Consider the following 12,919-nt stretch of genomic DNA (forward strand, 5'->3'; position numbering starts at 1 on the left):
AGAGGAGCTAATGCAGTCCTCAGCCGCGATACCCAGGCACGGAGCGGGAGCGGGAGCGGGAGGAGAGGAGAGAAGCCAAGCCAAGCCAAGCCAAGCCAAGCCAAGCCTCTGCTCCTCGGGGAACCCTCTGCCCAGGTCTCATGCCCACACCTCCAGGATGCTGAACAACTGGAGAGGCCTCATGGGAGAGCCACGAGAGAGAACAAAACATGCTCTGTATTGAAAGAATAAAAGCGCTTCATCTGTTCATCAAAGAAAAGTGACTTGATCATAACCATAAAAAACTTCCTGGTAAAAAGAAATTTTATACAAGAGTGCTTTTCAGTTTAGCCAGCACAGGCATAACAAGCTCCAAGGGCTGGACGCAGAGGCGGAACAGGTCAGTCTCGGAATGAGACGCGTTTTTAATCATGAGGGTAGAGATGCACCGGTAGCCTGGCCTCATGAAGACAACAGGCGGCCAGACCAGGAACGGATCTTTTCATGCCTGCTTCTTTTCAGCATTATATCCAACAGGTTTGCAGTAGAGGTTTTGCCAACGGCAGCTGCTCCGGGCGCTGCTCGCGTTCTGTTCCGTAGGCAAAGCCCAATGTGCATCCAGCCCGGAACTTCCACACGAAAGAAGGACAAGGGTGGGGGCCCGCCCGTGAGCACTACCTGTACTAATGTGTTTGTGAAAAAAATCAGAATTGACTCTGCAAGTCTACTGGGCAGGGTGCGGTTATTCTGGGCTTTAAGTTAGTAACTTTGAAGCTCGTAAACAAGTTTTACACAGTTTTTAGAGAAGATAATAACTGTGCAAGCTTCTCATACAAACATGCCTAGTAAAGAACCCGAAGCTTGGCTTTGGTGGGAAACTATTTCCACATTTCCTCCCAGACACCACTACCAGTACACTCAAATCCCGACCGAACACCAACACTCCTCGCTCAGTTCCCACAAGTGCCTCAGTTTTGCCTTAAAATATGCCACTGCTCTAACACGAAGCTTCCCATGAGCAGACTCAGTGGTGCTGAGTTATGTCGCTGCTGGATGATCCCAGCCCCCTTTACGCTCCTTACTTATCAGGACACTTTAATAGGAAACCTTCCCAAGAGAGATTTTTGTTAATCCCAGACAGTTCTGCTCATTAATTTCTCCATGGGTTAATAGCTTCAGAACTTGCACCAAAATAGTAAGCTCTGTACTAGTAATTTTACAATAAAAGGTGGAAGTAGCATTCCTAATTTAGCAATATTCATAGCAGAGTTCAATACTGGAGCCTAAACACTAGCAGTAACACCACTTCTCACACTCCGCTTTCAGCGTTTTACCTCCACCCTTTTTTGTAATGTATTTATAGAAGGGAGGTTTACTGAGACAGGTGTAATTCCCCGTCCCCAGCGTCCCCGCTACTATTGCCCCTGTGTCTGGGGTTATGGTTTGCTGCCGGTAATTTTAAGTGTAACGTCAGACAGAGATATTCCGAGCACACTAAGGTAACGCTCTGTTTGAAACGACGGCAGCAGCTGTCAGCACAGAAGATTTCTGGCACCAAGAAAGCCGAACCAATGTTAGAAGCAATGGGGAAGGTCTGTGTTTTCGCAGTGTACGCTCGGAAAAGTCCTTGCAGGGTGGAAGTCGGAGCAGCGCTGGATGGCTGTTCTGAGCTGGCAGCTGAACAGGCAGCTCAAGGACTACCTTGGCTCCGTCCTCTTGCCCCATATTCTCTGTCCTTCCTACGTACAGCGTGGCAACCAATGACAAAAGGACTAAAACTGCACCGAAGACACTACTGAAAGTAGGGCACGGTATCTTTCATATCGACCTGTTAACTGTAACTTATCTACGACTTCTCTTAGAAGCTAATTATTTTACACATTTAAATTAGGGTAATTAGATCAGCAGGAATTGAACTAAAACCAAATGCTGGTAGCCTTGTGAGGATTTTCTGAAATGGGGTTTTGTATTCCATCTGCACTTCCTTCCACTAAGGGAAGAGAGTAAGCGTCCCCAAAGATAAGAATGGAAATTTGATCACTTCCTATGTTATTAGTTACATACCACTATCCAGCCTGCATCATTAATTTCCATATAGCCCTTTGCATATAGGGAGTAGGAATATAGGTAAAGGAACCCTGCAAGGACGGAGACTCCCTTTCAAACTGAGACGGGATACGCACCTCAGGTCTTGTTTCTGCATTGCACTGATACAACCGCTGAAATGCAGCCAGGCAGGTCTTGGTTTGCCAGCAGCTATCCAGTCTTCTAATTTTCAGACGTCCATTTTATATAGTTCTCTTGTCCACACTTCGTGTCTATGGCTTCACCTTGCTAGAAAGGCTGACACTGTTCCCACCTTTACATCCTTCCACGGAAAGGGCAAACGCTGGTGGGCTGGCAAGTAACAGCCTAACAGACAGACACAGCAATCCCTGAATTTGCTTCTTGCAAGTTCAACAACTGGCCTCACCTTCCTTCTACGGTATTTGCACATAATACACAAGAACCTGTTGTTATGAAGCGTAACAGAAGAATAATTTGATCCAGGGAGAAAGAAGGCATAAAAACCCCAAAGACTGTGACTTTGCTCCAATGTAAAGAAGCTTAACCTATTTACGTTTTAAGGGAGAAAAAACACTGAATAGCCGCTTATCTGGTCTTCCTTCCTATCCAGGTATCTATGTTGTACACATTGTCTTCATTTCCAAGCATTCCTGTTTAACTTGAAAGCAGGCATCTTGCTACAGCTGGTACAGCCTTCCATATAGGAGAATCCCTTTGCAAGCAGGTTTCTCCTTCCACAGCTACGTGAAAACTGGAAAAAAATGTGCTGTGTCTAGCGGAGGATCAACCTTGTACTTTATGCGTGTCTGGCAAGAAACAGAGTGAGGCAGCACAGCCTTTTGTTCAGGGATTTCTGTGATAAAGAACCCGTGTTATTTTCCAAACAAGAAAAAGTAAGAGAACATTTATTTGAAAATGAAGAAAAAAGAGTCTCAGAAAAAATGCTCAACTTTCAATGGCCTTTAACAAAAGGAGCTACAATCTCTGAATTTTGACCATACCTCAGAAATAAATTCAGAACAACAATGCAGTACGTAAGTTGATTCATGACATTTTTGGACAGAGGAAGATGTATCATAAAGGTCACTAAAAACACATTAGAAAAATAAATGCGTGGGAAGTGTTTTGAAAGCTTAAATAAAGGGAAAGGAGAGGAAAATAGAGAAAGATAAAATACAGGAAGATGACTCAGGAACTTCTAACAAAGCACCAGATCTGACACCAATACTCACTCTGGTCAGTGACAAATAATTTAACCTCACGTGTAAAATGAGGATAGTAGCAACCTCTTGGGGCATTGGGAGACTTAATTAGTTGCTATTCGTAGTTTCAACAGAAAGTCTGAAGGTGAAAGCACTAAATGCTAAGTATTATTAGCTTCTGAAGTATTAATTTCTGTAATTGGGCAACCCCAATGTTACAAAAAAGTGGATCAGTGTCAATTTTTGAAAGAAATTTATTCTTATGGTTCTATCATGTCAAAAAGGTACCCAAACAAGGAATTTTGCTTTTAAAAGTATTAACTGATAACACGTCTATGTAATACACAATGCAGCTTGTCATCTTCAATTCAGAGCTTCTGACTCCTACCCAAATTTACATTCCACATTCCTTAAGAAGAAACATCATGTCATCTTAACCAAACAGCTCTGTGAGCTGCAAAGCTCTCCGTGAAACTTGCACTGCTACACATTCCCGCTGTACTCCTTAAGGAAAGCTCACAAGCATTGATTCATTAACACAAGACGTGTTCGTTTGTGTGGCTGAACTCTTCCTTACGCTGCCTGATCCCCCTGTAGCCAGTGCTGGGCTTCCCAAGCCAGCTGTACCGGTGGGTTTTGAGCTGGTTTCTCTGCTCTTCCAAGGCAGAGATAAATGACCCTTGTAGAAGTTCTGAACCAACAAGGAAAAGAAAAGAAGAGCAAACCCAGCCCCCAAGAGTTTTAAAACAAGCTTCTCTCTTTGGCTGTCCACAGATTTCTGTTTTGCTGCCTCGTTCAGTAAAGAAGGTGGTACTGAAGACTGAAAACCCTCAGCTCCTGCTTCATTACGGTTATTTGCTGTGGCAACAGCATTTGCTTCCTCTGTCTTTTCTTGGGCATAAAGGGCATAGCGGGCCACAGTGATAAGGAATTCCTTCCCTTTGGATTTCTCTACTGAGAGACAATCATAGAATCCAGCCGCATCCACTGTCACATTAAATATTGCTATTCCTCCATCATAGAGGAGATATTTAGAGTCCTCGGCCTGAAGTCTGCTCCCATTAAACTTCCACACTACGCTTGCCAGATTCGACAGAGGAACACATTTAAGATGAACAGTGTTTCCAAGGGTAAAGAGGCATTTTCTCACACTACTTTCTGAAATTATGAAGACAATTTTTTTTAAGTAAGAACACTGGGGATTTAGTTTATTATTTAGTATTTAACCAAATACATATTCAAATAAATATAAAATTTAATTCACCCATCTTGACAACGGGTAATGAACAGGTAAGGGGTAAAGACAAAGAAATCCCATTACTGACAGGTCTGACTATCAGCGACATCTTGCTGGCCTTATTCCCACTGACAGGTAACAGAATCAATACGGGACTAGAAGTTTAAGACTTCCAGACTGAAATCCGATTTTGCTTCACCTGTACACATAGCCATGCATGAATAAATTCACCTTTGTATGCCTCAACTGCTGTATCGGTTAATGACATCTCTTCACAGAAATGCTTTGATGTTTAGATTTGCCTGCACAATGCAAGCATAGCATGTATCAGCTATGTGAAAGTTCCCCAACTGTCCCACTGATTGCCTTATTATCATTTGTCGTGCAGTCTAAAACATACAAGACTAAAGACAACTCTGACTTTAGAGACGTAAGCAGAGGTAAGAAATACATCTTGCGTCACTGAAGAAAGCAATGTATCTTGCAACTCATTACGAAGTCACTGCATAATAATACCAGATCACACACATCTGCAAGTCTACATTAAAAGTGATTAATTTCCCAATCCCACTAAAAATAATAGAAATAATTTTAAATGGCTGATAACAAATAGCCTGATTTTTAAGCGTACTCTTGAATAGTATGTCATGTATCTGCACAGCAGCATCCTAAAGCAGTGACAGGCTTAACAGGACAGCTGATGCGTCGTGTGATTTCTGCAAAGTGGGTGTGGGAGGGACACCGATAACTTCAAACGGGTCACATTTATGCTTCCCTTGAGAGTAAGAGTTTCAGTCTGAACTGAAGTATTCTGACATTTAGATTAAGAGGGTTAAGAGCATTAGGCAGTACCAGCTCAGTGTGGGTGGTTTTGGTCTTAGTTCAAAACTAATAATCAACATGATTTTAATTCTGTGGTTTTCCATAATGCAAGAATTCCAGTGAGCACAAAGCATTTCGATCGCATGAAGTTAAAATAGTCTTTCTTAAAACAAACATTCACATACCTACACTAAGGCAGCTGGAAGCATCCCCATATTTCACACTTTGAATTAAATTCCTGAAAAACAAAACAAAACAAAACAACCCAAAACCCAAACAGATGAAAACACAGACAAGAAGCGTTCCAGCTTGTATCATTCCATTTCTAGGAATCATCCTGGTTTTGCATTACAGACGTTAAGAGTGCACTGATAAAGCAATCTCACATCGGGCATGCAGCCGAAACAATAGCTTTTTACTTACTTCGTATGACCAGTTTGATTTGCCAGTAGAACACATTCATCAGCAGACCGAGACCACGCGCAGTAGGGATCCCTTGCCAAGATGCAATCCCAGCAGTACTCGTAGCGGTGGCACTCGGAAACTGGAAGCTGCACCACTTGAGATGGGGACCCTACATACAGCATTCCCTAGAAATGCAGGAAGGAGTTCCTTTACAACAGTGAGTGAGATTTTAAGCTGTTATTTTCTAATATGGATTGTAAGATTTTCTGGTATTTATTAAAAATATCAGTAAACTACAAATCTCGTAAGAATAGATGGTGATATGAATGAGAAAAAAACCCCCAGCTTTCCATTGACAGAGTTCCTTCCCTGATTTTTAAATAAAGGCTTGTTTCAGTTCTATTTTGACACAAATTCTTCTTCTACAGAAAAAAGATGTTTTGTGCTTCTGTTATTAACAAATACATGATAGAAACAGAATTATGAGACATTTACAGGCTATTAAAAGCCAGAAGAACACCACAGAAGAGCAAGGCCTGAGGCAAGCTATTACAGCAGTCACTTTCCATATGTAGGGACAGAAGTTCTACCTTTTCAGAAGACAGCTGGAGAGATTGTACAGGCGCAGGAGACAGAAACAGCTGTATCTCTTCCACAATGAACATTTCCCCCTCACAATTGAAAGCTTTATGCAAATATCCATCATCTACATAAAATGAAATGTATTTCTAAAGATAAACTTGTTTAAACATAGCATAACATTTCAGCCTGATAATTCATGTTGAAATTAGATAGAGATTTAGAAGACATTCCTGGGCATAGGGAATTTTTGAAATTCTTCAAAGCAATTCTTATTTTTTCTTTCAGTAAGAGAGAAGCAATGATTTTTTTCAGGGGAAAAAAAGACCTCAAACAATCCCTGAATTTGCAAATATTATTATGTCAAGTCTCCTTTGATATGGAAAGTTTCTAAAGAGAGCCTTTTAATGCCCAACAAGCCAAACACATTTAATCTAACTGGGATGAAAAAATTAAAACTAGCAAGACAGCTTCTGAATGCAAAACTTCAAACAGAGCTGATGAATACTTTTACTTTTTTGAAGTCTCAGAAAAAAATTCTGGAACAAAATACATAAAAATGTATAGTATCTTTTCCTAAAATAAAAGCACTTACCTGTTCCTAGAAACATAACATCGTATGTTTGTTTATCTAGGCCAGTGACTCTGTCTACTACAATCCTGGTATAGTTTGAACCTCTCTTCAGTAGCACCGGTCTATTACCAATTGGATTTACAGAATTATCCATTAGAGGGTGATCTCTAACAAACTGCAAAACTTTGTCAGGCAAGTCAGAGGAAGTATTATACCCAATACTCCGGGCAAAATTATCAATGCACTAGAAACAAAACATAACGAACATGATTACAATTGCTTTTACATTTCACCAAGGAATATAAAAAGGTGTATTTCCTTCTACACACTCAGTTATTTCTACTTCAAAAGATAAAAATCACTATCTTCCTCGCACTTTATGAACTAGCTAATAAGCCCACATCTCTTGTGGAGCGGAACTGTAAGCAAGGCAGCTTTTCAAGGAACCTTCGTATGACGGAATGAGAAAGCAGGTCTCTGCTGATTATAAACACTGCATTTATATTGGTAAAACACGAGCTAATGATTTGCTACCAAAAAAGATAATCCAGAGGCTGTTCTTGAATTAGAACAAGTAAATTCATATTTACAGCACCAGGACGTGGAACTGGCACTTCTCCCCTATATACCATCCATTTAACAGGGGAATGTTCCACAGTTACCGGTCCTTTGTAGCTTCCTTTGGAGAAGACTTCCTGAATATTTTTCATACTGTATGCACAAACAGCTGATATGTCTAGTCTTCCCCTTAGAAGAAAAAAAACAACAACAAAACAACACACAAAATAAAAGCAAGTTTTATTGGCTTTTATATAGAAAGAAATACTGTAAAATAACCCAATCTCCACAGTGCACGCTGCTGTATCTTTTTCGGGATTAGTCAAAAGAGACCTAACACTAAAAATACTTCTCTGTTGCAGTTTTCATGATTCACTAAGAAGAGAATAAAACAAAGACATTCATAAAAGATGGTATTAAATATGTTTCTGTTAAAAATCAAGTAACCGCCCTCAAATAAATTAGAACAACTTAGAGGATGAGGACCTTTTGACAACCTTTCTGGTAAACAGACAGATGAGCCCAAGTATTATGGTAATCACTGTTTTGACAGGATTCTCCTCCCTTTGGCTCCGCACTTCTGACACAGACCATTAATTCTTCTTCTAATCCCTCTAACTCATCCTACTGAAAAACACAATACTTTTCCTCTTTTCCACAGTACTGACTGTGATGCATTCCAATAATTCTGATGCTTTTATAAAACATGAGAACTACCTACTCACGGTTACTTTGTCATTGGTATTTTTTGAGATGTAAAGTTTTGATACACTTCGTCTTGTTTTTCTTCATTAGTCAGAGCCTTAAGAAAAAGCTAGTTAACCCTAAAACTTGTAAGGTATTTGTTTGGAGTTCTGTTTTCATTTTCACAGAACATTACATTAGACAAGCAGGCCATGACACATACTTCTTTTGGAGCAGGAGAATAATTCTGCACCTTGAAATGTCAGCTGTTTCCTTTAGTGCTATAAAGACCAGAAGAATCCAGGGCTTTGTGTATGTAATTATGTAATTTTATATGTAATTAGTTTTAATTGCCCCACCATCCGACTACAGAAAACATAACTCTGAAAACTTGGCTTAGGAGAAGCTTTTGGTTAGTCTTTAATTGAAGGCTTTGGCCCAGGAACCAAAACCAGTTTGTTTCAGATGATAATGTTTGCCCAGTTGGATCAAGCTGTAAGAAAAACAAACGTGGTCAATTAAAACATGCAGCATAAGTAGCTGGTACCTTCTTGTTCCGAGTTAAAGCCAAAAGGCTGTATTCAGGCTATTAATGCTGAATGAGAACCCTTACTCAGTTCGTTACAAACTTTAGTAGCATACGTAGCCCTCTATCTCACCATTGTTGGGAAAAAATTCCGTAAAATATGCTGTCCTGCCATTTTCTCCTCCTAAGTAAAAAGATGTCCTGGACAATATTGAAATGGAAGTTTAATTCTGGAATGGAACAGGAAAGGCGGGATTTTAAAAACGATGTCCATCTTCTCTGCAATATGCGTTTTCCACCAAGATCACCCTAAATGAAGGAATAACATCAACACTGTAGAATGTATAAAGAAATAGACGCAATTTTCACCTAATAGTGTTGCTGCGGGGAAAAATATAGTTGGCCTTTCAATACAAATCTCAGTTCAAAGGCAAAGAAAAAAGGTTTAAAAGTCAAATGCAACCTGAACAGCTGGTTCTGTTCTAGCAGGAAAAAGAGGAAGCTAGTTCAGAAATATGTATATGACAGAATTTTGTTTGTGTAGATACCATTGTTAATCACTCAACTATGAAACTTCATCTGAAATACACTAAACAAAATCTTTATACTACAAATACTAACTCTGCAGATACGGGCAATTCTGGACACCAGAAGCTTGTCATAGAATTCGAATTCAACAGCTGTTTCAGTGAAGAACACATAAATTTTATCATCATCTCCATTTGGATTAGATTCACTTTCATGCACTATTTCCATGTTGACAAAGCTTGGTTCTGAAACACATGGATACACAAAACATTTTAAGTTTATTCCAAGAAAAACAGCAATGTCAGATATTATTGTAAAATTAAGTCTAATTGAACTTTTTTGTGGACTAGTGGACAAGGAAAGGGCTGAAAAGTGTTTATGAATCTATCAAACATTAAGAGAAGGAACTGTGCTTTCATAAATGGAAAGGGGCTGTGGCTCGTCTCATCACCATAGTCCGTAGTCACGAATTTCTTTTAAATTCTGTCCTTAGTTCAAAAGGTCACATTACAAAATCAATGAGAGTCATACTACTACATTCTAGAGAGAATTTATACACCAAATTAAAGTTCAAGAGACTGAAATATATAAAGAACCTTCTTACCATTAAGCCACGATGTTTTGAACTCTGTTCTTACAGGATTTCTCATACTGCGAAGTATTATAGGTTCTGTTCCCAAGAAATTATTTGAAGTAGCTGAATAAAATTCCCCATCTGTAAAGATTTGGAAGAAACAAAAAAGTATGAAGTACTTATTTTTAAAATGCAAAGACATCTCATAAGGAACAAATTGGGGCTGACATGCAAAAATGGAATTAGGATAACAGCATCCAGTAACTTAGTTTAGGTGAGGAAAACAATTTCAGGTTGCATGTCAGTCCAAACATACCTACAAAAAGAGACGCATACTTTAGAGTTGGTTCAAACGGACACTTTCCTCTGCTCTCTTCAGCTCTTCTTTGCAAGCTTATGTTCATCCCATGGATAACCTATGGCAAACAATCATTTAAACAGGATGAAAAAAAAAAATTTCATAAGTACTCTTCTGGTTCTTCATAGTTTTAGAAGAGAATTAGGAAAGTTTCTAATGTTCAACAGGAATATTTTGAGAAAGGTGGTCAAAGATCTGCCATACTACTCAAATACCTTCAGTAACACCTGTATTCAAACATAATTACCATATGATCACAAGTTGGGTGATACGCATTGGTTCCACAAACATATAAGTTAGAGTTATTTATCTTATGAAGGAAGAGGATGTAGTTCTGGCATCTTATCTAAAATAGAACATAAAAATAAAATTTTCATAGTGTAGTGGATTTTATCTGAAATATCCTGGTGTCTTAATAGCAAGCGAACAAACCCAACAGGTTTGAATGAACTCGCTTTTACTGTGTTTATTAAAAAGAAGCTTGATAATGTAGCCATTTTCATTTTAGTTAATAACTTAGAGGGCGAAACAGAAGTTCCTACCTTGTCCTTTCCTCTACGAATACATTCCAGTTGTCTTTCCTGTGTAGCAAACCAGTATTCCTAAAAGCCAAAAATACTTGTAAGGTGGCATGCTGCAATTTTTTTCCCCCCACAAAATTATGTGTAAAAAAATCCCTAAATAATCCTAACTTTGAACCTATTGGGTAAATAAGCATTTTTCTATGTACCTCCGTAACGTACAAGGCAAATAAATAACCTGAAGAGAGGTACTGCTTTGCTTAAAAGATTCTGTGATAATGTTTCAAGTCTTGAAATAGTAATACTTTTATGCATTTAAAATCAGAACATTATGTTCAAATTAAGAAAACCACAGAACAAGTATTTTCTTAAAGAATGTATGGGGGAAAAAAAAAAAGTCTTTAATTTACCCTGGCTATTTCTCTAGAAATATTATTCAAGTCAAGAGCAAATACTGCATCTCTGCCTCCAACAAATAAGGTATCGGTTTCTTCATTCACAAGGAGAGTGGAAACATTGGATAATCCTTCTTTCATAAAAGTGTGTGTATTTCCAGCTGTAAAACATAGAAGATAAGTTATTTTTAAAATATTTATCACTAAAATCACAGTGGTATGTAATAAAAATTCCATATTGAAAACAAATTGTAACAGAACGAAGGTAAAAGCTTATACACATTTCCAGAACATTTTCTAAATAATAGGAAAGTATTTGAATAAATGCATGAACATTCTTTTCCCAATTCATTACTGGAAAATAAATGACACTATTATTATTATTACCTATAAGCCAGAACCTCCAGCTACAACAATTATTGTTCAGGCATTCCTCACCGTCATTTGGATGTTGCATCCGCAACACTTGAGGTGAAACAGTCCATAGCATTCTTTCTACGCCTGATAAAAAATAAACTCCCAACTCGGAGCTATGTTTCTTTCTGCTTGTGAAATTACTGTTTTTCACTTACTTTGGTATTTTACTGTTTTTCTGGGAATGCAGTTCCCAACAGATGTGTTTGTCTCTTGTATTAATTGCAAAACAAGATAAAGGACAACAGCAGTGCTACCCATTTTCAGAAAGTCAACTAGAAACAAGTTCTTCCCAGTTTTGATTCCTTGTCATTAAATAATTACAGGCAGCAATTTCTTCATGGTTCTTGAAAACGTCCTGTGGAAGTAAGTATCTGTAGTCTTCAAATATTTTCTGAAACTTGTCAAAACTTCCTACATTCTCCGTTCAGGTCACTGCTTCCAGACGTCCTAAAATTAAAAGCAGTTTAAGTTCACTGTAGTATTTGGTTACCTTCATTTTTATAGGAGATGGACAACCATGCCCTTTTACAAGATTCTGTAGCTATTACCTATATTTGTACTAATCAGAAGTAGACACTACTCTGATGGCAATTCCAAGCTGTTACCATCCAAGCTTTGCACCAAGCCTGTGATTCTCATTTGCAAGCTGCGATGTTTCAGATTTTCTGCAGGGTATCTAACTATTCTTTCACAAAGAGTAAGAACAAGTGGGAACATTTTGCAGCAGTCAGCTATTTCAAGCATTTAAGAAAAATCATAGCTAAAACTGCTTTATTTACAGTAATTCACCAGTTTTTATATATGTTATATAAAAATAATATATATACAGATCAAATCAACCATATGTTATGAAAAAAAAATTATATTTTATTAAGTTAATTAGAATCAGGTACTCTTACGCCTGGAATTTTGGCAGTCCATCTAAATGAATATGCCCTCCAGCCAACACTAGAAGACTGAGCAAAATTAAAGCTAGGTAGTTGTCATCTGCAATTACAGAAACCACGAAGCCAGATTCCAAATCTGCTTTCATAAAAAAGGGAATCTCTGCTCTTTCTGCACTTTCATCTGTAACCAAATGCCAACAGCTGAGGAAACCGTTTGCATTAGCATAAGCCAAGTAAAGTATTGTTTGGGTTAGAATACTTTTAAATTAGTAAATCAGGTTGGAAACTTCAGAAAACTGTTAAATAACTTCTGTTAGCCCCTGTGTTGTGACCCAGGGTGTGAGTCTGCATAGACAGATGTTGCCCATGTACCGAGACACTTCCCTTGGCCAACAGCACCCGCCTCCTAGGATGTCTGGTATTTGAGAACAGACTTTTTCCACAGTCTTGTTTTATACTTCCCTGTGACCAGCTTTCTTCGCAGCACCTGGGACGGCTGGTCCTGGCAGTAAGGCACACCAGGAGTTTGCAGCTGCCCTGTCCCACCGCGTCTTTCAGTGGACAAATCTTAATTCTGACCCTGGATTCTCACAGCACGTTTTGCTG

At 38.7% G+C, this 12,919-nt stretch overlaps 1 protein-coding gene across 1 annotated transcript; it reads right to left on the bottom strand.

Annotated features, from left to right (window-relative positions):
* Window positions 1–3,481: 3,481 nt before the first annotated feature.
* Window positions 3,482–11,726, bottom strand: LOC143170827 (semaphorin-4E-like). The gene is made up of 14 exons (XM_076359430.1): window positions 11,582–11,726; window positions 11,025–11,170; window positions 10,636–10,695; window positions 10,341–10,439; window positions 10,052–10,151; window positions 9,766–9,876; window positions 9,255–9,406; window positions 8,767–8,942; window positions 7,456–7,612; window positions 6,887–7,109; window positions 6,303–6,418; window positions 5,731–5,897; window positions 5,493–5,545; window positions 3,482–4,406 (listed from the first exon to the last, which is right to left on the bottom strand). The coding sequence occupies exons 1-14, from the start codon at window positions 11,682–11,684 to the stop codon at window positions 3,754–3,756; spliced, it is 2,316 nt and encodes a 771-aa protein (XP_076215545.1). The 5' UTR covers window positions 11,685–11,726; the 3' UTR covers window positions 3,482–3,753.
* Between the last annotated feature and the right edge of the window lie 1,193 nt (window positions 11,727–12,919).

Source organism: Aptenodytes patagonicus, chromosome 25 (genome assembly GCF_965638725.1).
Source record: "Aptenodytes patagonicus chromosome 25, bAptPat1.pri.cur, whole genome shotgun sequence".
Lineage (NCBI taxonomy): Eukaryota > Metazoa > Chordata > Aves > Sphenisciformes > Spheniscidae > Aptenodytes > Aptenodytes patagonicus.